The 25,218-nt window shown below is 55.2% G+C and overlaps 3 protein-coding genes and 1 non-coding gene across 9 annotated transcripts in view; 1 reads left to right on the forward strand and 3 right to left on the reverse strand.

Annotated features, from left to right (window-relative positions):
• The first annotated feature begins 1,058 nt into the window (after positions 1–1,058).
• Positions 1,059–5,242, forward strand: GAS2L1 (growth arrest specific 2 like 1). Its single transcript, XM_090290865.1, has 5 exons — positions 1,059–1,738; positions 3,035–3,142; positions 3,238–3,334; positions 3,413–3,584; positions 4,141–5,242. The coding sequence occupies exons 1-5, from the start codon at positions 1,106–1,108 to the stop codon at positions 5,174–5,176; spliced, it is 2,046 nt and encodes a 681-aa protein (XP_090146991.1). The 5' UTR covers positions 1,059–1,105; the 3' UTR covers positions 5,177–5,242.
• Positions 5,243–5,642: 400 nt separating this feature from the next.
• Positions 5,643–8,873, reverse strand: RASL10A (RAS like family 10 member A). The gene is made up of 3 exons (XM_090290866.1): positions 7,683–8,873; positions 6,566–6,690; positions 5,643–6,277 (listed from the first exon to the last, which is right to left on the reverse strand). The coding sequence occupies exons 1-3, from the start codon at positions 7,899–7,901 to the stop codon at positions 6,010–6,012; spliced, it is 612 nt and encodes a 203-aa protein (XP_090146992.1). The 5' UTR covers positions 7,902–8,873; the 3' UTR covers positions 5,643–6,009.
• Positions 8,874–20,321: 11,448 nt separating this feature from the next.
• AP1B1 (adaptor related protein complex 1 subunit beta 1) overlaps positions 20,322–25,218 on the reverse strand; it is a 45,680-nt gene continuing 40,783 nt past the window's right edge. For all 6 annotated transcript variants that reach the window (XM_090292834.1, XM_090292833.1, XM_090292829.1 and 3 more), the window contains 5 exons: positions 23,465–23,594; positions 23,086–23,170; positions 22,360–22,446; positions 22,116–22,270; positions 20,322–20,525 (listed from right to left, as the gene is read on the reverse strand). In XM_090292834.1, coding sequence (XP_090148960.1) covers positions 20,451–20,525; positions 22,116–22,270; positions 22,360–22,446; positions 23,086–23,170; positions 23,465–23,594 — 532 coding nt within the window. In that variant the 3' untranslated portion in view covers positions 20,322–20,450. The remainder of the gene's footprint in view (positions 20,526–22,115; positions 22,271–22,359; positions 22,447–23,085; positions 23,171–23,464; positions 23,595–25,218) is intronic.
• LOC149996996 (small nucleolar RNA SNORD125) lies at positions 24,730–24,826 on the reverse strand. Its single transcript, XR_016507322.1, has one exon. It is a non-coding gene; the product is annotated as a small nucleolar RNA SNORD125 (small nucleolar RNA).

The following is a 25,218-nucleotide window of genomic DNA, read 5'->3' on the forward strand; positions in this document are numbered from 1 at the left end:
CGCGGCCCCTTTAAGAGCGCACGGCCCCACCCGCCCCCTCCGGGCCGGATCCGAATTCCAGGGAGGCGGGGCAGAGACGGCGCAGCGGCTGCAGTGGCGGGACCCATCGCTGTGGCTCGGCCGGCGCCTCCCTGCGGCCGTCGGGCCCAGCTCCGGCCTCTGCCGGGGCGATGCTCCCCGAGGCCGCGGGATGAGCCAGGTGAGCGCGGGGGACCCCCAGCAACCCCTGTCCTGCGGGGGCGCACTGATGGGGAACCGGACGGCGGCAGCCCCAGTTCCACCAGGCTGTGTGACCTTGGGCAGCCCCACACACTCTCTGGGCCGAAGTCTGAAAGGACAGGTCTGCCGGAGGAGACCATTTGGAGTCCCCGCACGCACCAGCCTGGGCGCTAGGGAGGCTCCTCGGAGGCGGGGCCTGGCCGGGGCCAGCGGGCTGCCTGATCACGCTTGGGATCAGCAGCGCATTGCCCTCCGCCCAGGCTCCAGCACCCATAGGTCTGCGGCCTTAATTCTTACTCTCTTTGCGCCTCAGTTTTCTTATCTGTAAAACGGAGATAATCATCACGGCCCTGGCCAATGTCCCTGCAGTTACTGCTGCTATGTTGTTAGAATGACACAGTCCTTAGGGAAGGGGACTGAGGGAGGACCCCGGACCTTCCAGGAGAAGGTGGGGCCCGCAGCATCTCTGAGCAATGGAGCTAACCCCTGCCTGAGTTAGGACCTGGGTTCCTCTCTTGTCCACTGTGAGTCTGCGGCTGTAGGCTTCTTCACCTCTTTAGGGATTAGCTCTAATGCTAAGGTTCCCCCAAGCCATTCCCTCCCCCCAAATAGCCACAGAGCAAACACTTATGGACACCTAAATCATTTATAAAAACGATCCCGTTAGGTCCAAGGAGGAAGGTAATATGATTGTGCCCATTTAACTGATGAGGAAACTGAGGTACAGAAAAATTTCTCACAGCTGGGGGCCAACCTAGGCATTTGGCCTGGAATGGCAGGCGGGTACAGGTGGTCAGTGGCTTAGTCTGCATTGAGTGCTTGCGGGACGCACACAGCAGTCCCGATCTCTGTCCCTGCCCACAGTGACTCGGCAGCCGGCCTGGGCATGGCGGACCTGGTGGTGGGCATCGCAAGCTCGGCAGCCAAGAGTGTGAGGCCGTTCAGCTCCAGTGAGGCCTATGTGGAGGCCATGAAGGAGGACCTGGCCGAGTGGCTCAACGCCTTGTACGGCCTCGGTCTGCCCAGTGGTGGCGATGGCTTCCTGATGGGGCTGGCCACAGGCACCACTCTGTGTCAGCATGCCAACGCCGTCACTGAGGCTGCCCGTGCCTTGGCTGCTGCCCGCCCAGCTCGAGGTGTGGCTTTCCAGGCTCACAGCGTGGTGCCCGGCTCCTTCATGGCCCGAGACAACGTGGCCACCTTCATCGGCTGGTGCCGAACGGAGCTGGGTGTGCCCGAAGTGCTCATGTTTGAGACCGAGGACTTGGTGCTGCGGAAGAACGAGAAGAGCGTGGTGCTCTGCCTGCTGGAGGTGGCTCGGCGAGGGGCCCGCCTCGGCTTGCTTGCCCCCCGCCTCGTGCAGTTTGAACAGGAGATTGAGCAGGAGCTGCGTGCAGCCCCCTTGGCCCCCAGTGCCCCCACAGCTGAGGAGGACGCTGCTGAAACTGCCACCACACCAGGGGTTCCCACCCGCGGGCCCCGCATGACACCCATGGACCTGCGCAACCTTGATGAACTGGTGAGTTCAGTGGCCCCTGCTTTGCTCTTACCCTGCACTTTTTACCAGGGACCAGACAGCAGAGCTAGTGCCCACAACTGGTCCCTGAACCTCTTTGCAGGACAGCCTGCCCCATGGAAAGGGTGTGTATGTTGAGCATCAAGTGTATACCTGGCCCCAAGGAAAGAAGCAGGCCTCCAGAGGGGGAGAGGCATTGGCTGAGGTCACGTGGCCTGGCTGGCTTCAGATAAAATCTGAGCTCTGTTGCATGACGGAGCCCCTTCCCTTACGTGCTAGGCAGGTGCCAGATGCGCGCTGTGTGTGCCTTTCTCCAGGGGCCGCATGATTTGAGCCCCTCACTTGAGTGCTAGGCAGTTTCATTCATGTTGCTTGAGCTTAAGTGGGTGCCTGTGACACTTGGCCCTAGGCAAGGTGCCTGGCACGTAGTAGGTACTCAGTGATGCCTAGGGAAACTCCCAGGGGCTTCACAGGGCCCTCTGCACATCATTAACCTGGGAAGCCAAGCCCAGAGCTGCTGTTGCTGCTGGGAGCTGTGGAATTAGTTCTGTGAGCATAGGAGGTGCCAGATCATGCCCCCAGCTCCCTCCTCCTCCTAGGAGCTACATGTCCCTGACACCCCCACAGTCACGCTAAGTGTTTCCTTCTTATCAAGGGGTTAGGGCTATGATGTGCCAGTCCTGGAGGGGGATAGCCAGATAGCATGGACATAGGCTGCCATTCCACCCACCCCTGTCCTGGACCAGGGTCACCCGAGGCTCCACCTGCTCATTTCCTCCAGCTCTGCTGTGGGCAAAGAGGCAGGCGGGGCCGCCCACATAGCCAGCCTGGCAGCTCGGGGCATGATGGGACATGTGGGCTGATACATGCTCACTGGGCAGGTAGCCGAAGTGTGCGCGCTGGTGTGTCTGTGGTACCCCTGCCTCAGTGTGGTGTGATCTCCTAGGACCTGCCTCCCTCTGGGCCTCAGTCTTCATGTCTGTGAAGTGGGTGAAGGGGGAGTGAGAATGGCTAGGGTTTCCCCAGGCTCAGGGGCTTGGGAATGTGCCTTGCTGGGGTCCCAGATCCTGACCTGACTACAATCCTACCATCTGGTTCTCTCCTTGACCCCTCTTAGTTAAAGGGGAAGGAGAGCTGGTGAAAGGTCAAGTGTAGAGGCTGTACCAAGTCCTGGGCAACACAGTCCATGCCCCCATTCTCTGGAAAGACGTCCTTCCTCTTGACCCAGGAGTGGCTGACATCAGGCTCCAGGAGGAAGGATGTAACCCCTGACCTCCAGCCTTTCTTCTCTGGCCTCAGGTGAGGGAGATCCTGGGCTGCTGCACCTGCCCAGACCAATTTCCCATGATCAAGGTCTCGGAGGGAAAGTACCGAGTAGGAGACTCCAACCTGCTTATCTTTGTACGGGTAAGAGTGGGGGGCTACCCGCAGGTGGCAGCCCATGGGGTGGGCTTCCAAGCCTATGGGACAGGCTGTGACCTGCCCTCGACGGGCTCCCGCAGGTGCTGAGGAGCCACGTGATGGTTCGAGTGGGTGGTGGCTGGGACACGCTGGAGCACTACCTGGACAAGCATGACCCTTGCCGCTGCTCCTCCACAGGTTAGTGCCCTAGGCAGGGGCAAGGGGCTCCTCTCTAAGGCTCCACCCCCACATGCCACCTGTGTTCTCTCCCTGCAGCCCACCGTCCACCCCAGCCAAAGACCCAAACCTTCTCCCCCCAGAGGGGGTCACCCACCCCCAGCCCCCGAGCCAGTAGCCCATCCCCAGGGGGTGAGCGGAGAGGCTCCCGGCCTGAGGTGACACCTACTAGCTTGCGAAGCTCAAAGGAGGGGCCCGAGACCTCACTCAGGTAAGAAGCAGGAGGGCATGGAGGTGAGTGGTCTAGAGGGTGGGGGTGGGGGTGTCTGCCCTGGCCTGGATGAAGGAGCCTGTGCTCCGGAGTGACTCACACCCTGGGAATAGTTCCCGTGGGTGGGGGCAGGCCTAGCTTCTCCATCTCCATGGCAACCCAACCAAACTAACAACACAGCTGGGGCGGGCCCTGGGGCTGGGTGGCAGCCAGTCCAACCCTGCTTCCCTCTGGCCTGCCCAGGAAACAGGAGGGCTGGCGGTGGGGGGAGCTTAGGGCCCCAGAGGCCTTGCTTCTTCCGCTGCCTTGGGGTAGGTGTGGGGGTAGGGACCCTGGCTTCGGAAAGCTGCTACAGGGCCTCTCACTTCTCCCTGGAAGTCCCCAGGTCAGACATAAGCCCTTGACAATCACCCCCTCAAAACTCCCCCCAGCACCACAGGTGTCTTCCCCACCCCCTACCAACCACAAATCTGCTGTTTCCTTCCTCTCCCTGCCCTTTCTGCATGCCAGTCCTCTTTCCATGATGCCCCAGCTCTCTCTTGCTCCCCTGCCCCAGGGCCCGGGACCTGCTGCCCCCCCACCCCCGCTCCCGACGCTACTCTGGGGACAGCGACTCCTCAGCCTCCTCAGCCCAGAGCGGCCCTCTTGGTGCGCGAAGTGATGACTCAAGTACTGGCCCCCGAAGGGAGCAGTCCAGCCGGCGGCTGACCACAGGCACCCCAACCTCCCAGAGACGGCCCCCTGCCCCTCGCAGCCAGTCTCGAGACCAGCTAGATCGGGGGCGGCCCCGGGAGGCCCCTGAAGGCAGGAGAACCCAGCTGTCAACCCCTAGCCCTGCCCGAAGGGCCCGGAGCCAGAGCCGGGAGGAGCACGCTGTGCTGCTTGTGCGTAGGGACCGAGGTGGGCAGCACTCGTGGCTGCCACAGGGTAGGGGCAGCGGGGGCTCTGGCAGGAGCAGCCCCCACACTCCCCGTGCCCGCAGCCCTGCAGCTCCCCGGCCTCCCCGGGTTTCCAGCCCCAGCCCAGAGCTGGGCGCCACACCGGCCAGTGTCTTCCGCACCCCCCTGCAGCTTGATCCGCAGCATGAACAGCAATTGTTCCAGCGCCTGGAAGAGGAGTTCCTGGCCAACTCCCGAGCCCTTAAGGCTGCTGCTGGTGGAATGCCCCCTGGACTAGCCCCTGACCTGGTTCGGGCCCCAGACCCTCCAGCTCCTGACTCGGCCTACTGTTCCTCCAGCTCCTCCTCTTCGTCCCTCAGCATTCTGGTTGGCAAGTGTGGCCAACCGGGGGACTCTGGCCGGATGGCCAATGGGCTGCCTGGATGCCGAGGTCCAGCCCTGTCCAGCTCCTCTGATGAAGGCAGCCCCTGCCCTCGTGTGGGTGGGCTACCAGATGCATCTGGGAACCACCTGGCTGGCCCTGAGCCCCCAAGGACCTGGGCACGGGGCCGGATGGACACACAGCCAGACCGAAAACCCTCACGAATCCCCACACCTAGGGGCCCCCGCTGCCCATCTGGACCCACAGTTCCTGGGGCTTGGCATGCCTTGCACTCGGTCAGCCCAAGGGCTGAGCCAGACTCCTGGATGTGATGGACCAGCCCAGCTCCTCCCGGGGCCCCCTTCCTCCTCCTTTTACTTTGTGGCCTTAACCCCTCTGCATCAGGGAACACCCCTTACCCTTGCACCTCTCGGGTACCAGACCTCATGGGACCAGACCCTAAGGACCATATGGCACAATGGGACCTGTCTTGTACATTCCGATTGGGGGATCAGCATTGCTATTTAATTACTAATATTATTGAATGCCTTAGAGGAGGCTGGGCCAGCCCAGTGAGGACCCCTCCCGAGGTCCTGTGGACCTGCAGAGCCTGACAGTAAAGTTTTGTTCCAGCCATTTGTGTCTGCTTCTTGGGCACTCATCATTGGGACCATCACACCCTTTGGGGGGCCCTCATTACATATTGGGATTCTGGAGTTAACTCTCGGGGCAAAGCCTGGCAGCTCTGGTCTCTAGGCTTAAGACTACCCTGCCTATCCCAGAAGTTATCAGGTGCACTTGAATTATTTCCCATTTATTAGCTCCTGGGGTGTGTGACTTAAGATTTTGTCCAGTAAGGCTCCAGGAGCAGTCTGAGAGCTTCCAATCAGATTCATAGTCAAGTCCCTTCCATCCAATGGGATTGTGACTCGATATCCCAGGAAAGACTGATCTTGTCCCGACGGGGCTTGGGGTCGGGCTGGGTCCAATGAAATTCAAAAAAAGGCCCGTGTCCAGGAGACTGGGTGGAAACTTGCCTCATCCAATCAGGGAGGAGACTGTCCTGTCCAATCCGAAAGAAGTTGGGCAAGTTTGTGCAATCCAGGTCCCTTGGACGTTCCAGTCAAAATGCCCCGCACCCTCATCGGGTCCTGGTCCAATTTAGTCACATGAGGCTGCAGCGTGCTGGATGCAACGCCCCTTGCAAGCGCAGGGCTGGGTGCGCAGGCCGTGCGCGCACCAGAGCGCAGCGTAGCAGCTCGCGGAAGAGACGCAACACGTGCCAATTGTACTTAGCTGAGCACTCGAGGTAGCCGCAGCGCCAGCCCCTGCGAACCAGGGCAGCCAGTGCACGCCGGGGCCCAAAGCGCTGCCGTTGCCGGTCCCGCTTGTTGCCTACCACGAGGATGGGTGCCTCGGGCGCGCCTGCCGGCCTGGGGGCCACATGGGAATGAGAGCCAGAACCCGCGCTGGGTAATTGCCCCGGTGGGCATAACACAGGAGCGTCCTCTCCTGGGGCCAGGCCCCCCAGCAAACAACAGACCCGTGTGGGCCAAAGACCACAGACAAAGGCCTGGCCCAGCAGGCCGGAGACCAGTCCCACCATGATGGCCAAAGAGCCCACCCACTCCCCTCGGGCCCGCCCAAAAGAGCAAAAGCTCGCCTTCTCCTTAACACCCCCGCCCGTCCCCCCCATTCCAGCCGCGCCCTCACATCCTCACCTGGTCTCTGCAATTCGCTGCCGCAGCGCCTTCACATAGTCGAAGCTGTCCGGGCTGCAGATGTCATAGACAAGCACAAAGGCGTCCGTGTCCTGCAAGCTCCAGTCCTTAGGGTCTGGCCACTCCTGGGGGCGGGAGGCTGGGGTTTGCTGGAGCCCTTTCTTCCCACTTTCCTGCGCCCTGACCTTCTGCAGGGGTCTTGACACTAAGCCCACAGTTCATCCTCAGACCTCTGTCGTCTCTGTCCTCCTCTGTGAGCCCTGTCCCCCAAGTTCCCCGGGCCTGACTGTCCTCGTGGCCACCAGGGTAAAAATTTCCAAACCATGCCTGAGGTTGGTCAGCCACTAGTCCTGCTTCACTCCAGGTCTCCTCTCTGCCTACCCTCTAGTTTCCTCCTTCTCTTTCCAGCCTTCAGCTCGGTCAGGCCCTCCCCTCCTCGCCCTCCACACTCTGGCTGATTGTCACGCCCTCCCCTGCCTCCAGGCTCTGGCTGATTACTACTGCCCCTAAAACTAATTCCAAAGCACTGGGCCTATTGTGAGCAGCTGTAAACGTTTAGGCCTCCAGGCCTAAACACATGAGACCTAAACACATGCTTTTATTTCCACCTGGAATGACTTTGCCACTTCTAATCAAAACTTCACTCATCCTTACAGGTTCAGCCCAAACGCCACCCCCTGTGTAATCCTGCCTCTTCTCTTCACCTCTCCAAGGCACCCAGCTCCAAGGAGTCAAAAGTCTGTCCTGGACTTGACACAAATTACTGCATGAGTCTTTGCTCCGGGTCACAGAAATGAGGGAGCAGAGACTGATACCCCTCTTGGAAGAGGCACGACCACGCTCCACCACGCACTAATCCAGACGCACCGGCGGAGGCAGGCAAATACAGAGGCACTTCGGCGAGAGAAAGCACTTTGTAAAATCGCCGGCCTTGGGCCTGCTCTTGTGCACCTCCAAGCCGTCAAGAAGGGGTGAGACACACAAATACCAGGACACACATTCATCCTTCAATCCGTGGACACAGTTGGGTACACAATCCGCGGATACACTCGTGTGCACTGACCCCCTCCCCCCATACACACACTGTCACACCCTTCTTCGCCCCTCGAGCCGCTACCTCTAGACCCCTGGGGCTCTGACCGGGTCCAGCGCCATCACCGTCGCGGATACTCAGGTCGTAGACGGCGCCGTCGAGCAGCACCGCTGGCCGGTAGAGCCGCGGCCCGTCCGTGGGCTGGTGGCGCTCCGGGTAGTCACCGAACAGGAACTGGCGAATGATGGCCGTTTTGCCCACGCCCGGGGCTCCCAGTACGGCCACCCGCAGGCTGCCCCCCATGGCCGGCGCGCGCTGCCGCGCCCTGCTTTGGGAAGCCTCATGGGCCGGTGCCGCTCCGTGCGCCCCGCGCGCCCTGCCTGGTGCGCCCCGGCCCCACCGCGCTCTTCATCGCCCCTTGGAGCAGCCCGGGCTGGGAGAGACCAGGCCGGAGGACGGAGCTGGCGGCGGGAGGGCAGACAGACAGCCGAGGAGGCCGACGACAGGGGCACGAGCAGCTCCGGCGGGTGCCGAAGCTCGAAGAGAACAGACCCGACGCGACGCGCGCAGACACGGCCCCCACCCCGCAGCCCGACTGGAGGCACTGCCGGCAGCGCGCAGCGCTGAGAGCCGACCTCCTCGCCGCGAGGGTCCCGCAGTGGAGCGGGGCGCGGGGGCCGGTGCTGCCTCTCGGCGCTTCGCTCCCTCCGTCCTTCTCTCGCTCGGGCGCCCAGCGTCGCCGCCCCAGCCGGCAGCGCAAGCGAACCGATGAGGTAACCGCCCGCCGCCCCTCCCACCTCCCCTTTCTCGTCCGGGACGCCCCTCCCGGAAAGGGTCGCGGGAAGGTGACTGGGGCACAGGGAGCCCGGGGAGGGACTCAGCCCCCTCCGAGCACCGCGCTCCTCTCCTCACCAGCTCCAAAATAGAAGCCCTTCCCGCCCACGTCCGCGTCCGCTGCTCCATACACCGCTCCCCGAAGCTGGCTCCAGACAAACGCCGGTCCGCTGGACGCAGGCCGCCCTGGGTCGGATTCGGCCCCAGCTGTGTGACCTTGGGCGAGTCACCGCACTGCGCTGGCTCTCTGCTCCGCATCCATCAAAAGCAGACACCATTTCTTGAGAACCTACTATGAGCTGGGCCCTTTACTAAGCTATTATGTAAGTGATCTCTGAATCTACAGCCTCAACCTCGTATCTCCGTTTAATTAAGAGTACTCTCCAAAGTTGAGGGGCAGTGAGTGACCCCTGGATAATAAATAGCCTTGTAGTCTCCTCTGAGTAGTCCTCCCACCTTCCTCTGCCCACAGGAGAAAGTGGTCAGCACTAAACGATATGTCAAATGTCAGTCATTAAGAGAGGGCGGTACCGAGGGGAGCTGAGCCCAGCACACACCAGGTCACACAGCAGCTCATCTGCAAATCCCTGTCCAAGCAAGCCTGGAAGATTTAGAAATTGGTTGACACCACCTCGGTCACTGCTAACGCCAAATTTTCTGCCTGAGTCTTCACCTGTAGCTCCCTCAAAGCCCAAATCCTCCCTCCCTGGAGCTGGTGATAACTTCCTTCCCCATCAGACTTGGAAAGTCTGGGTTTGTCCAGCTACCTTCTCCTCTGCCTGCCTCCTCCCTGCAGAGCGAGCTCCCACATCTCTGATCAGATGCCCAGGTACTGGGTGAAATGCACACTCTGATGTTTCTGCACTGACCAAGGGTTTCACTTACTGCTTGCCAGGATGCTGCAATGGATTTTACAAAGAAAGAAAAAGTCCTATTTTGGGAGAGAAGGTTCTAGAACACATGGGATCTAGGAACTGTAAGCACACAAACACGCACACCTCAGTTTGGGAAAGTGGAGGAAAGACCAGGAGTTAAACCCTGAAATGGGGAGGGGTGCATCCTCTAGGGAGCAGATGATGGCAACCAGAGGGTGCTTCTCCAGTATATTGGGTGTCTTGATATACTCCCACATTGGATCAAGGACCTGGGTCTGTTTTCACTTTTCTCCTCAGCCACTAGGGAGCTCAGAATCAGACTTGTGGCTACCTTTGGTAGTTCTCCCAGGTCTTTAGGCCCAGTGAGTGGAGCCTCCTGGTTTTATCTTCCTTTCTGTCATGATTTTTCTCTTCACCCAGTTTCCCCTCTGTAACTTTTCAGGCTACTGGGTTTTGTGAGCCACCTCATTTCCTTTGAGGAACAAGGCAGGGAGTAAATAAACCAAGCATCCCTTCCCTTTTGGCACTCAGCAGGGTGTGGGACTGACATCAGGATGGTCTTCCTTAAGGCCCTCACTGGGGACTGCTTCCCTGCCTGGACCACCCTTTCTTCTTGCTCCTGCCCACCCTTGGGAGCCTACTGTGAGTGTCCTGGAAAACCTTTGTTGCTTCACTTTCCAACAGAGTACCTTCTTGGGCAGGGCTTCTTCCGGAACAGTCAACAGGGCTGGTCATGGTGGTGGGGCATCTCCAGGTCCCAGCGTGGCTTCTCAGTGCATGGTTTTGGAATGATGGAGGACACTCTTGAACAGAGAATGTCCTCAAGGTCCCATGGAGTCCTATAGACCCCGCAGGGGTGACGCATTCCCTAGGAAAGCCTTCCATCAGCATCAGTAGCAGCCGTGCCTGGTCCTGAAGGACCTGTGGAGTGGTGTGATGCGGCGTGCAAAGCCCTGACCCACAGCTGCGTGCTCACCGAGGCTCAGAGAGATGCAATGATTTGCCCAGTGTTGTCCAGCAGGACAGTAGCGGCACAGGCATTGGAACCCAGGACCTTGGGCCACCGAGCCTGACTTTCTGAGAAGCCCAGCTTCATCTGGGCCCAGGGGCGAGAGGGGCTTCGGGCGCAGGTCATTTGTGGCCCTATGGGGAGGGATTTTGAGGAAGATCCTCCCACCGTGGGGGCTGAGCTAAGCTGTGGCAGGAGTGGACAGCTGTTGCCAGGCTTCCCAAGGACTAGCAAGCGGAGACCTTGGGCTGCCTGTCTGCCTGGAATGTAAATTTCAGATGTTCTCTCATCCATCCCCTCCCTCCTTCCCTAAGGAGAGGCAGCCGGGCTACTGTCTGCTGCAGCACCACTGAAGTGGGGAGGGGAGCATCCTTCAGGAAGCACCCAACAAGCATCCACGCCTGTGCTCCTTCAGCACTCGGGACGTGGCTCTGGGCACCCGGCCTGCCCTCTGCAGCTTCCGAGGGAGACAGTCACACAGTCAGGTGCAGACAGGTGGAAACAAGAGCACTGGGCTGGTTCAGGCCTAGGGGGCTAATGGGAACCAGGGGATGCACCAGTCTGGCCAAGTGTGGGGGTTCGGCAAGGGCCCAAAGCTGAGCCCTAGAGGATTAAACACAGAAAGGGGGGCAGACTGGGAAGCGCGGAGAGGGCCTAACCAGGGACAGGCACCAGGTGGGGAATTTTGTGTCCCCCAGTTCATTGCTGACAGCTACCCAAAGCCAGCCAGCTGGTTGCCACCACCCCATGTCCTGGCCTTTGCCACACAGCTTCTTCCTAACTGACCTATTCCAGCCCTTCCCTGGACTGCATTCAGCTTCCAGGGCCATTTACTCTGGACTCCTCTGGCACAGCCATCTGGGCCACTCGCCGACCATCGGCCGTGGTCTATCCTGACCATGAATTACAGCTGCATGCCACCTGTCCCAGACCCTGAATGGGGATTAGCCTTACCACACAGATGCCTGGCATATAGCGAGTTCTCGGTCACCATCACAATGAGTGTAGCTGGTCAGCCTCCTCAAGGCCAGCAGGGCCTTACAGCCCTGAGGACACAAGGAAGCAGTTCTGACAGGGCTTCCAGGCCTCTGAAGTGAGATCTCCTGAGTTTGAAAGCTCCTCCCGGGTGTACCAACTGTGCAAGTTACTTAAACTCTCTGAGCCTCAGTTTCCTTCTCTATAAAGGGATAATAATGGTCTTAATTTCATACAGTTGCTGTGGGATGAAATGAGATGATACAAGAAGAAAAACAACACTTTAGTAAGGCTAGAGGGGAAAAAATTTGTACATTGAAAATAATTTCATTTTTCAATTAAATTTTTTAAAAACGATTTCATTTTTGTATGCAACTAATCACTAGTCACAACACATAATGGAGTGGTATGTCTGTATACTTGGGTAAGTAAGCACACAGACATTTCCTAGTATGTCAGCTGAGAGGGCCCGGAAGTGCCACCCTAGAGGCAGCAAGCACACCTAGCACCCAGATCTTGGTGTCTAAGTTCGCTCGCTGATAAATGACCCAGACTCCTTGGAGAAAAATGGCTGACTTTAGGGTTGGGGCAGGACAGTACAAGATGAGCCTGGAGCATCTTGTAGTGCCAGAAAGTAAGGAAGTTGCAAAAGAAACACAGGATAGTGGCGTGCCGAAGGGACGCAGAGTCTACCTGAAAGTGCTCCCAATGGCCAAAGCTGAAACAATTTAAGAAGCAAAATAATGTGGTTTTGGCTTAAACCAAAATTATAGAACGAATATGATTCCAAACTAATATAAATGACTTTGTAAAAAAGTGTGGGAGAAGAAATAAATCTTCCTTACAAAAGAATTCCAAATTTATGCAGCTCCTCCCTGCCCCCGCGTTCCTTCCCGAGTGTAGGCTGCACTTAGTGACTTGCTTCCAGAGAACAGAGTACAGTACAGACAGCGAAGGAAGTACCTTCACAGCAGAGAAAGCTGTGATTCAGGCTCACGTGACAGTGATAAGTCATGTCGATGGCATGTACCCCTGAGCTGTTGTGATGAGAAGGGCACCACTTTGGTCTTCTAAAAAACTCCAGTCCCACCCTGAGAAAAACATCAGACAAACTCAACTGAGGGAAAGTCTACAAAATACCTGACCAGTACTCCTCGAAATTGTTCTTGTTTTTATTTTTTAATTTTTATTCTTTTATTTTATTATGTTGTTATAGTAGTCCCAAATTTTGTTCCCCTTTGCTCCTTTTCACCCAGTACCACCCTTCCCTCCAGTAATATCACCCCCACATGGGTCGTTCGTATAAGTTCTTTGGCTTCACCCTTTCCTATATTATTCTTAACATCCCTCTGTCTATTTTATACAAACCAATTATGCTTAGTTCCTGCACCATTTCCCCATTTCTCCTGCTTTCCCCTCCCAGCTGTTAACCCTGCAAATGATCCCCATACCTATGATTCTGTTCCTATTCTGGTTTGTTTAGTTGGATTTTGTTTTATTTTTTAGGTTCAGTTGTTGATAGTTGTGAGTTTGTTGTCATTTTAATGTTCATAATTTTGATCTTCTTTTTCTTAAATAAGTCCCTTTAACATTTCATATGATAATGGCTTGGTGATGATGCACTCCTTTAGCTTTACCTTGTCTGGGAAGCTCTTCATCTGCCCTTCCATTCTAAATGACAGCTTTGCTGGATAGAGTAGTCTTGGTCATAGGTCCTTGCTTTTCATCACCTTGAATACTTCTTGCCAGTTCCTTCTTGCCTGCAAAGTTTCTTTTGAGAAATCAGCTGAGAGTCTTATAGGCACCCCTTTGTAGGTAACTCTCTGCTTTTCTCTTGCTGCTTTTAGGATTCCTTCTTTGTCTTAAACCTTTGGTATTTTAATTATGAAGTGTCTTGGTGTGGTCCTCCTTGGGTCTAGCTTGTTTTGGACTCTTTGTGCTTCCTGGATTTGTATGTCTATCTCCTTCACCAAATTTGGGAAGTTTTCCTTCATTATTTTTTCACATATGCTTTCAATTTCTTGCTCTTCCTCTTCTCCTCTGGCAACCCTGTGATTCGGATGTGGGCACCATTAAAAGTTGTCCCAGAGGTTCCTAAGCCTCTCATTTATTTCAATTATTGCTTCCTCATTCTGTACTGGTTGACTATTTATTTCTTCTTTATGCTTAAAATCATTGATTTGAACCAAAATCATTGGTTTCCTTCCCTTCACCATTGGTTTTGTGTGGGTTTTCCTTCGTTTCATTTAGCATAGCCTTCACTTCTTCTCTTATGCGTTTGCCATACTTAAGTATATCTGTAAAGCCTGTGAGCATCTTTATCACCAGTGTTTTAAACTCTACATCTGTTAGGTTGGCTATCTCCTTGTTGCTTAGTTCTCCCACTTGAACCTTGGTCGGTTCCCTCTTTTCGTCCATACTTCTCTGTCTCCTCATCTTGACAGGTTCCTGTGTTTGTTTGCCTCTGTGTCTCAGATAAAGCTGTCGCACCTGTTACGTTGTAAGGGGCGGAGCCTTAGGTTTTTGTCAGTACAGGGTGACCCATTTTACCACATTGTGGCGCTGTATGTGGGGGAGGGGTCTGAGAGGGAACAATGCCGTCTGCTCAACACTTGCACCTTTTGCAGGCACTTCTCCTACTTCCATATGGAACTGGTGCCTCTCTAGCTGTTGCCCAGGCCGTCGTTCCCAGAGTGGGTGGGTCTGTGGATATTCCAGGACGGTGGGGGCTCTTTAAACAAGCAGATTCTACTGAGAGACCATTAGTTTCTTCCTCTGTCCTAACCCCCACTGGTTTGCACAGTCAGAAGCAATGAGGCTTGATTTTCCCCGGTGCTGGGACTGTGAGCTTCGCGGTCTGGTCTGGTGCTGGGAGCGCTCCCTAGGTGTCCCTCCTGACTTTAAAATGTGTGGCTGCACTTTCCGCCAGCCTGCCGCTGCTGCCACTGCTGCCACCACCATACCACATTCTCTCCGCCCTGGCTCTGTCCTTCCTACCTGTCTGGATGAGTATTTCTTCTTTATATCTTCGTTGGACTTCCATGCAGCTCAATTTTCTAGAACTTCTGGTTGTCTCTAGTTTTGAGGTAGCTGTATTCCTTCTTAGTTGTGGAGAGAGATGCAGTGTGTCTGTCTAGGCCTCCATCTTGGCTGGAAGTTCCTCAAATTGTTAAGGTCATGAAAAACGAAGAAAGTCGTGGTGTGGAGACTACTGGGAAACTGTCACAGAGCAGAGGAGGCTCAGAAGAATGACAACCACATGGAATGTGGGATCCAGGAACAGAATGAGGACATGAGTGGGAAAACTAGTGAAATCTAAAGGAAGTCTGTAGTTTTGTTGAAAAATTATGCATTATAGGCCTTGGCTCAGTAGCTCAGTTGGTTAGAGTGTCGTCCTGATATGCCAAGGTTGTGGGTTAAATCCCCAGTTAGGGCACATGCAAGAAGCAACCAGTGAATGCATAAATAAGTGAAACAACAAATCCATGTTTCCCTCTCTCAAATAATTAAAAAAAAATTATGTGTTATATAATTTGTGTTATTTTATATTCTTAATATATATTATCCATTTCTATTTTATATATTTATAAATATATAATTAGATCACAAATATATTATATATGGAAAAGAATGAAAAAGAGCCCATTTATAAAAAGAAGCAAAAAATAGACAACTCTACCCAGCAAAGCTATCATTTAGACTCAAAGGACAGATAAAGAGCTTCCCAGACAAGAAAAAGCTAAAAGAGTTCATCACCACCAAACCAGTATTATATAAAACGTTAAAGGGTCTTCTTTAAGAAGAAAAAAAAAAAGACAAAAGATATGAACAATAAAATGGTAATAAATACATATTTATCAACAAGGAATCTAAAAAATAAAATAAAAAGCACAGGAAGAGACTCATAAGATATTGGAACATTCTGACGTTTGCCAGATGGGATGGGTGTTGGAGAGATGGGAGAAAAGGGTGAAGGGATTACGAAGTACAAAGTGGCAGTTACAGAACAGTCACAGGGGTGTAAAGTCCAGCACAGGGAATGGAGTCAGTAATATTGTAATAGCCATATATGACGTCAGATGGGTGTGAGATTTGTTGGAATGATCACTAAGTAAGCTATGCAATGTCTCATCACTGAGGAATACACTTGAAACTAATATAATGATGTCCACTGTACCTGAAAAATTTTTTTAAATGATAAAAAAGACTACACTTGAATCTATGCAAGGATAAATCAGTATAGTCAATAATATTGTGGTAACTTTGCACAGCGATGGATGATTACTAGAATTAGTGCGAAGATAACATCATAAGGTATATAAATGCTGAATCACTGGGTTATACACCTGAGACTAATATAATATTTATGCCAACTATACTGTAATAAGAAAATTTAAAAAGAATAAATATGCATGCAAGAACTTTTCATGAAGAAAACCTAAAATATTACAAAGAGACATCAAAGAAAGCATGAACCAGTGGAAAGGTATCTACTCCTGTATTTGGATATAAAGTTAATATTATTATTGACATCATCATAAGGATGTCAATTCTCCATCAGTTAATATAAACACTTGATGTAATCCAAATAAAAAATAATACCATCAGTCTTTTTTTAAAAGAAACTTGCTTTAAATTTCAAATGGAACCAAGAGGGCTAATAAGAGGATACCATGAATTATGAAAAAATATATAACATAGTTTTTAAAAAATGCAGTAGCCCATGAGTAGACAAATTCTCTGGTATAGAGCAGAATCCACAAGAGCACTGATATATATTTAGTACATGATAAAATGACATTTGAAATCTGTGGGGAGAAGATGAATTATTCAGTAAATGGTGTGGAGGCAACTGGGTAACCATCTGGGAAAACAGGGAGTTAGATCCTTACCTCGTCCCCAACATAAAGCCCAGATAAAATAGGATCAAAATGCAAACACTAAGATCAGGTAAGTACTAGAAAGGAGAGATTAAAAGCAGACTACATAAAAAACAATTTTGGCAAGGAAAAGTAAAAAGCTATAACAAAATGGGGAGAAATAATGACAAAGCAGGAGGAACAGGACCAATAACCATACAGAAAAATGGGCAAAAAATATGAAGACAGCTTGCAGAAAAGGATATATAAATGGCTCAAAAACACATGAACAGAGGCATGCTTAAAACACAGTAAGAGACAATTTCTCACCTGCCTGCTTCGATACACTGAGCTTGTGAAGGCCCAGAGGCAAAGACATCTCATTCCTGGCCGGTGGGAATGTCACTTGGAGAATTTTTAGCAACATCTATCAAAATAACGAATGAGCCTACCTTTGACCCAGCAATTCCCATCTCAGGAACTTACTGATGTATGAAAGTGAATATTCTTTGCAGTATTACTTGCACCAGCAACACTGCAGACACCAGTCAATGGACATCTCAGGAGCACTGGTTCCTGATGGTACCTCCATTCACTGGAAAACCATACAGCTGTTATAGAAAGCCATTAGGACTCCCTGTGAGGGACTGATAATGGAAAAGTCTCTGAGATATAAGGTGTAGAATGGGGTGTTTTCCATGCTATCATTTGTATATAAAAAGGGAAGAAACCACATCAGACATCATTGAGTCTCTTTAGAAGGTAACATTGGTTCCTTTGAGGAGAGAAATGAGAAAAAATGTTCACTTCTGTCCCTTTGGGTTTTGAACAATACGAATGTATTACCTTTTCAAAACAAGAACTGAAATATAAAATGTAAAATGCTTACATGCTCTGGCCCGACAGCTCTGGGGATAGATCCCACAGCTGCATTTGTGCCCTTGAACAAGATCATGTGTAGGAGGATACTCATCGCGCCATCGCTTAGATGGGCCACAGATGGAAACAGCCTATAGTGTCCACTAGCCGGCACTGGTTCATGGCAGCCCATCCTCACGAGGAATACTGAAGTGGGCCTATTTGTACAGACAGGTAAGAAAAGCAAAGTGCTGGTGGTGTGCTACCACTTGTTGAATAAATATCTCTGTGGGTTTGCTTACATACATGTACAGAATATCGCCGGAAGAAAACCAAAATCTAGCAACAAAGTTTGCCTCTAGGGAGGGAAACCAAGAACTAGGGAAGGGTGGGCTCTGGCCAGGTAGCTCAGTTCGTTAAGAGCGTCATCCCTATACAACAAGGTCGCGGGTTCCATCCCTGGTCAGGGCACACACCAGAATCAACCAATGAATGCATCAGTAAGTGGCACAACAAATCAATATTTCTCTTTTTCTCTCTAAAATCTATAAATAAATAAAAATAAAAGTAAAGAACTAGGGAAGGGTGGGAGAGAGACCTCAATCCTTTGTGTGGCTGATCTTACCATGGTCCAGACTCACTCCATAAGATAACAAAAACAAAAACAGCAAACCACTAACTGAAGGTTAAAAGTATGTAAAATGAAGTCATGCCGCAGGCCTTAGTACAGTGGCTGGCGCATAGGGGCACCCATTAAGTCATTGGGTTTTTGTTGGATGTTCCAGAAATAACTGGCTGCTGTTGAATTCCCCAAGTGGCTGGGAAGGCCCAGGATGCCGGAGAATGTTCTGCGGGATGCCAAGGCCCTAAGAGGTGTCTGGCCCTGCGAGCAGGAAGGCCTGAGCAGGTGAGGACCAGGGAGTGCCAGGAGAGGGGAGCAGGCACGTGATGGGCTCTCACTGAAGCGAGGGAAGGAAGCTGAAGGACACAGACTGGAGATGCCCTGAACACTTCTTCTAGAGCCCTGGTGCGTGTTTTCCTGATGCAGGGCTGTGGTAGAGCCCAGGCTTGGGGAACTGGAAGTGAGATGTTCTCGCTGCCTCAGTTTCCCCCGAGTATATTAAGACTGCTGGGTCCCAACGTGCTAGGCACTGTGCCGGTGGGAGAGGGCAAACTCATGGTAAGGTCCTGCCCACAGCTAGAATTAGGGGGGCAAATCCGAGATGTTCGATGATTATCTAAGGTGCTGTCTGACCAGGCCAGCCTTTCTCATCAGCTGTCCACCTCACCTCAAGGCCTTAGTCCTGGGGCTGAAGTCACCCCTCCTCCCCTCACTGGGAACAGCTATCCTACACTTCAGCTCTTCTGACCCGTCTGTGGTGGAGGGGTGAGGTCCTGGGACAGCTGAGCCAGGCCACACGGCAGGCCAGGGTGTCTCTCTCCTCAAGGGCTCAAAATCCTGCTCCTCTAGTCCCAGCCAGGAGGAACTCCAGCTGCATCTGTGCAGGGCCTTCTGAGCCTGGGGACCCTCAAGTGACATGGGAACTAGGGCTCTGCAATCAAGAGCCTCGGTTCTGTGGTCCCCAGGACAGCGTGGCAATACCCAGGCGTTAGAGGTGGGACAGTGGGGGCCGGGTGCCCTGCCACCGCCTGGTCCCAGGCAGCTAGGAAGGCAGCCACGAGGCAGTGGTGGGCAGGGTGCAGGAGCGGCTGGGGCTGGGACGGGCCAAAGGCAACTGGGCTGCTCCTCTCAGAGGCAGGCTGAAGGCCTACCAGCCAGGGGGCACTGAGAACCCAGGCAGCTCTGCCGTGGTAGCCTGCCCAGGGTTGGCTGCCCTGCCTGCCAGCCAGGCCAATGCCAGGACTAGGGCCACAGGGGGAGTCCTCGGTGGCAGCTGGGCGGCTGTCAGCTTAGTGCCCGCACTCAGCCAGCAGGGTGGGGAACTGCCTGCCCAGACAGGCCCGCTGCGCAGCCTGCCTGCCACAGCCCTCTCCCCCACAGCCGCTCCCAGGAATCTCCCTGATGGCAGGGAGCTGAGGAAAACCAAAATGAGTATCATCCCTCATGGCCAAGATCAAAAGGCCAGATGGCGTCTGCTCGGGTAGAGCTGGGATCAAGGGTGGGGAGAGGTGCCAGGGAGGCCGGTAAGCCTCAGAAGTCAGTGTTTAAGGACAGGGTGGAGGGTACCACGCTGTCCCCAGAGTGCCAGGGGAGGCGCAGGCCTAGCGTTCAAGTGCTTGGCCCTGGATTCCAGGGGACCCCAGGCCCTGACCAGAAGAGCCTCAGGCAGGACCTGACACACTGGCCAGGGACAGGCTTGATGTCATCATTTTTATTCACTTTCTTTTTGAAAATAAGAGTAAACATACAATATATAGTCTATTTATATATATTAGATATAGTTACTGCAGGGCTCAGAAAACCATCCTCAACCACTTGGAGGCAGTTTTTAATTCTGACATTTGGTGGAAAGGGAAAAAAGTGCCCGTGATTGCCAAAAGCAGAATCTTTATTATTAAACAGCAGTAACAGGAAAACCTAATGCTCTGTCAGACAGGACTGACATCTGGAAGGCCAGGAGGAGGGTAGCAGACACTAAGGAGAACCCCCAAAGAAACTCTGGACAGAACGCACCCCGCTTGCCTGCGCTCCCCATCCCTCAGCCCTGTCTCTGCTCTGGGAGCCCAGGGGACACTGAGGAATGTATCATAGGCAGTGACAGTCCTCAGGGGCAAGAGGGGAAAGCTGGTGCGGGTGTGTGTGCAACTGCCAGGGAGCAGGAGCCTGGGCAGGGGCTCTAGGAGCTTCTGCTTGGTCTTCCCATGCGGGCCGGCTTTTGGGGAGGCTGGGCTCAACTGGCAGGCCTGCCGGGCCCCAGGCTGGGCAGATGCAGGGGGAGAGGGTGTGGGGTTGCAGGTCCTGGGAACCCCAGACTGACAGAGCAGCTCTCCTGGTACCAAGGGGACCCTCCATGCACACCAGGGCAGCCTGGCAGGCCCCACCCCACTAGGGCGGGCAGTGGGGGAGGGCTGCTAACACCAACCCAAGAGAGCCTGAGGGGCAGGGTGCTTCCTGGGCTGGGAGCCTGAGAAGGGAAACTTGCACTTGCCCTCAGGCGTCAGGAAAAGAAAGAGAACTCCGGGTCTCCCTGTGCAGCTTCTGTGACCGGGCTGTCTCTGTCTCTTTGGTCCCCTCGTCACTGACCCTAAGTGTCAGCAGCCACGGAAGAGAGGAGCCTCCGAGCACAGGAGCACACTGCGGTTCCACTCCAGGAGGGGGGCCGCCCTGCCCCAAGGAACCAGGCAGGTCCTGCCCTCAGGACCAGGGAGCCCCGTGGGTGGCCAGGAGCCCTGCCAGGCCCCTCCTGGGAGGCGGTGCTGTCACCCCACAGGGGGCCCCTCAGCAGGCCAGCAGAGGCTGGGCCAGGCCCTGGCCCGGGCCTCAGTTCTTGAGGATGATCTCGTAGGCCTGGTACACGTGCTGGGACACCTCTGGTGCTCGACACTTCAGGGAGAGCTGCAGGGGGAGAGAAGCGCCGCGCTCACTCCTGGGCTCCTCTCGGGCTGCCATTTACCAGGCTGGGAAGGAACACGTGGTGGGGGGGCCGAGGGTGGGGACCAGATGGAAGTGTGGTGTGCACACGTGGCCTGCTGGCAGCAGTGCGGCTGGGGCAGATGTGTGGTGAGGCGCGGGGGCGGCCGCCACAGCCAGCCGGGTGTGGACCAAATATACTTGCAGCCCACACACCTGCTGTCAGCGTGGCCACCGCGGCCCTGTGGCAAGCAGCGTGAATCAGCAGCCGGAGCTGGGAGGGAGTGCCTGGCCCCCACCCTGCAGAGCTGCCTGGCTCCCCATAGCCCGTGGGGGACTGAGATCCCCGAGGAGGCACAGGACCTGAGTGGGAGCAGGTTTCTGCTCTGGGAGATGGTGGGAGCCTTGCGGGTTCCGCCTGACTTCCTGCCCAGGAAGCAGGTACGTCAGACAGACTTTGCCTCAGCTCTGACTGTAATATGAGCCTGGAGAGACAAGCGCCACCAGCCCTTCTGCCAAAATCGCTGCTCCTGAAGGGTGCAGTTAGGAAGGGGAGGGGCAGGTGGAGCTCCAGAAATCAGCAGCAGTGGCCCCAAGGGGCCCCAGTCTCCTCTGAAGGGCTCTGTGCACACTATGTGTGTTGGAAGTTGGGGTACCAGCTCCTCAATCGGGGCCACGTGGCTGGGAAACAACAGGGTGCCAGCTGAGGGCAGCTGCCCTCCTGCCTGCAGCCTGCATGTGTCTGCCTGGATTTGGGGAGCAGCAGGGTGAGGAGAGGCCAGGAGAACCAGGGGTGCACTGAAGCCAAGCCAGGAGACGGGGTGCGCAAGGTGCGGCTGGGGGGGATGGAGGGGAAAGAGGAAGAGAAAAGCAATCCGCTAACCTCCAAGTCCTGCACCACGGGCACCAGCGGGAAGGTGGACATGCAGCAACCAAACACAGGGAGACGGAAATTACCATCACCGAAGCCACCGCCGCAGCCTCCACCCAACCGCAGAGCCAACCCCACCAGCAGGGCCCGGGAGCAGTGTCTGGAGGGCCATGCCTGCCAGAGACGCGGGTGCCAGGGAAGGAGCAAAGCCTGGTGCTCTCTGGGGCCTGGAACAGCACCTTGGCCTCCAGGACAACCACGTGCTACATGGAAGCCACATCCTGGCTGGGGTCTGACTCGAAGGCTGGGAAAGACGAGCTGCTCGGAATCACCATCCTTCCAGGTGGGCACTCAGGCAGACAGAAGCAGGAGGGCCAGGGCCACCTCCCAGTTAGGCAGACCAACTGTGCTGCCTCACGGGCCCACGTTTACAGTAAGTCCAACTTACTGTTCTGAGACCCAGTTTGGTGTTTCATCTGGGTAGTTAGATGGCACTGAGTTGAGAGCTTTCTAAGGTCCCTTATAGGGACAGGATTCTGATGTTCATTCACACTAGGCTCAAAGGGACTCCAGCCTAGTTGGGCTAGAGTGTCCCCCATCAGAGCCGCCCCTGGGCCTGGGAGAGGAGAGGGGGGAGGAGAGGCTTCCTGGGACAGGGAGGTAGAGGCCTCAGGGCTGGCAGAGCAGGGGATCAGGGGCCTCACCATGAAGTTGGGGTTGCCTGGCTGGATGCGCAGCTCCGCCAGCACCCAAATGCCATTGGTCAGCTTGAGGGACTGGTAGAGCATGTCCTGACCCTCCACGTTCCTCTTGGCGACTGTGAAGATGTTACTGCTCTGCAGCCTGCTGCTCACAGCCTCTGAGGGTACAAAGGCACCTCCGTCAGCCACAGGGGAGGGACTGGGCACAGGCCAGGGGCAGTGTGGATCGGGTGCTCAGGAGTCCTACCTGCATTGAGAGGGCAGTCTCGGATCTGGAACTGGGCTTCATTCTCATTGGGAATGTCCTTCCACGTGGCCAGGAACATCTGCCGCTCTAGGGGTGAGGGGTGGGGGGAAGAAAACAGGGGACCCTGATAAGCTCATGGCCCCGCTCAGTAACACGAATCAGAAATTGGGTCTACCGTGAAGCTGAGGACAGGCATTAGCTCCACCACAGCAGCTCTGTGAAGGTGGCCACCCATGCTGCTCCCAAAAGACCCAGGGCTTCCTGCCTCGGGGCCTTAGCTCTCCTCCCCAGCACCCACATATGCCTTCTTCCTGCTCTGCCCCGAGCAGCCTGTTACGGGGTGTGACTGAGGGGAGGGGGCAAAGTGCTCCATGAAGCGTCGGGCTGGAAGTGAGCCCTCTGGGCCCTGGGACGAGTCTTCTCAGGGGCTCTAGCCAGGGCCCAGGGGATGGGCGTCAGGTGTGAGGCGTGGCCTGGGCTCCCTGCCTCAGAGGTCCCAGGAGACAACTGTCTAGAGGCTGAAGGGCGGAGCTAGAGAACCAATAGGTGCATGGCATGCCCCTCTGGTGGCCACAGCTGACCTGACGAGGCCCAGGGGGTCCCTATGGAGGTGTGCCCTTCACCCCAGGCTCTGCAGCCAGCTGACCCAAGGGCTCTGCTGTGGGACAAAGCCGATCCGCCCAATCCATCCATTCCAGGGACCCCAGGGGCGACCTCACGACTCACCCATCTTCCCGTCCTCCACGAAGAGGATGTGCAGGGGGTACAAGGTGCTGAAGTAGAAGACGTCAATGTTGTTCTTCACGGCCACCTAGACACAGGGGCCCTGGGTTGGTCCCTGATGCTCAGCTCCCCCTCTGAGGCCCCAGGAAGGGTCCACTCCCCATGCCCATACCTGAGCAGATTCCCTCACAGGCCTGCCCTGGGAGCCAAGCCCCTTCGTCCCCTCGGATCAGGCCTCCTGGGCACATCTGTGGCCAAGAGCACGACTCCACAGCCAGCACTTTGCCAACACAGGGCAGGCCCCAGACCTTTCCGCCAGGTTCCTCCCCTGGGGTGGGTGTGCGGGTCAAGAGTGAGGCGCTTGGTCCTGCCCAGAACACACCTGGAGGTTGTTCAGAGGCTCCATCTTCATGACTGAGCCCACTGTGTTGAGAGGCAGGGAGATCTCCACGGTCTGGTTGGGGCTGAGCGGTGCGTGGACCTGGAGTGGGGCGGCGGGGGCCAGGCCAAAGCTGGGGAGAGAGAAGTCCCCGTGGGGATGGCAAGGAAAGCAGGCTCCTCAGGACCCAGAGCTGGGGCAGCAGTTGGCAAGAAGCCTCTCCAGTAAGCCGGCCTCACTCCAGGCCCATGTCCAAGCCAGAATGACAAATTCCTGACCCCCACTCTCCACCCCGCAATGGCCATGTGGACAGGAGGACAGAGCCTCAGGCTGGTTGCTGCCGCTGTCTCTGCTGGACAAGGCACTGGGCAGACCCAGGTAAGCACGGCCCTGGCCTGTCCTTCAAAGAGTTCCGTCTAATATCAGGGGCCTACAGGCTTCTTGAACCTGAAAACTGAGACTGCTCGAGTCGCTCTTGCCAAATCTCATCTCCCAGGAGGGAGCTGACCATCCCAAGCAATACGCAGGGTTTTATTGTCTAGGTCACAGGATGGCCAGAGATACTCAGGAAAGCCCTGCTTCTCCATAAAGCAGCATGTGGACAAGTCAGGAGGATCCCATGAGTGTGAGAGACTCCTTTGCCATAGGCTCTGATATGTCCCCATAGTAGTGACTGGGGCCATCAACTGAGCACCTGATATTATACCAACTCCTATCCTCATAAAGAGCGACAGGTATGTAGTCTCCCAGCTCCCAGATGCAGAGGCTCAGGTGGCGCAGGCCCGTGCCCAGACCCTCCGGGGTGAACGGCACTGCTGAGGTCCAGAGCTTAAGCTGTTTGACCCCACCCTGTGCTCGCCCACAGTGGCAATCAGGCCTGCCTGAGACGCAGCAGGAGGTGACATGGGCAACCTCAGGCCCTTGCGGTGGCCCAGCATTCGAGGCTTTCCTAGGAGCTTCACCACTGCTGTTGTGTGACCTCTCTGAGCCCAGATGTCACTACCTGCTAAAAGGGGAGTAATGGCATTGACCTCACAGGGTGGCAGGTGGCTCAAGAGCGACAATACACTGAAAGCCCTTGGCACAGGGCCTAGAGCCTAGGATGTTTTCAACATACAGTGAGTTTGTTAGGAGCGATCCCTGGGACACCCCTGCATGCTTGGAGTGCTTCTGTGGCCTCTGGGGTCCTGTGAGGGTAGGTGGTAGACAGCTGCTGCCCTTCTCAGTCTGACAGAGGGTCAGGACCCACCAGCCCGCAGGCTCTCCCTGAGGAAGCAGCCCCTTCAGTCAACTTCTTAGAGGCTCGGTTTGCTCATCACTAGAGCTGCTCAGGAAGAAGAATCATCAGGAGAGGCTGCTTGGTTCCCCAGAGAGTCGGGCCCTGCTGGCCTGGTCCACGAAGACCTTGATTCTGCCAGACAGAAGAGCTTCCCCAATGACGCCCAATGCAGGGGACTGGGTCGGGCTGAGGAACCTGGAGCCGCCACCACTCCCAGATGCCATGACAGTTTAGTTATTTGCCATGTGGGGGAGGCTGGTAGCCAGGCCTCCTCCCCATCAGCCTTCTTGGAGTTGGGGGCAACTCAGGGCTGGAAAGGAGGCTCCATGCTCCTGTTAGGTGGAGTGCGTGCCAAAGGCAGGCTCCTATGCTGGAGCTGAGGATTTGGGGCAGGGGAGAAAGGCAATAATGGGGGAGAAACCCTACCCCTCTGCCCAGTACTCTGGAGTCCACATTAAGGGGAGAAATTAAGATAATT

The sequence above is a fragment of the Furipterus horrens genome, unplaced genomic scaffold (genome assembly GCF_987537825.1).
Source record: "Furipterus horrens unplaced genomic scaffold, mFurHor1.1.pri manual_scaffold_11, whole genome shotgun sequence".
Taxonomy (NCBI): domain Eukaryota; kingdom Metazoa; phylum Chordata; class Mammalia; order Chiroptera; family Furipteridae; genus Furipterus; species Furipterus horrens.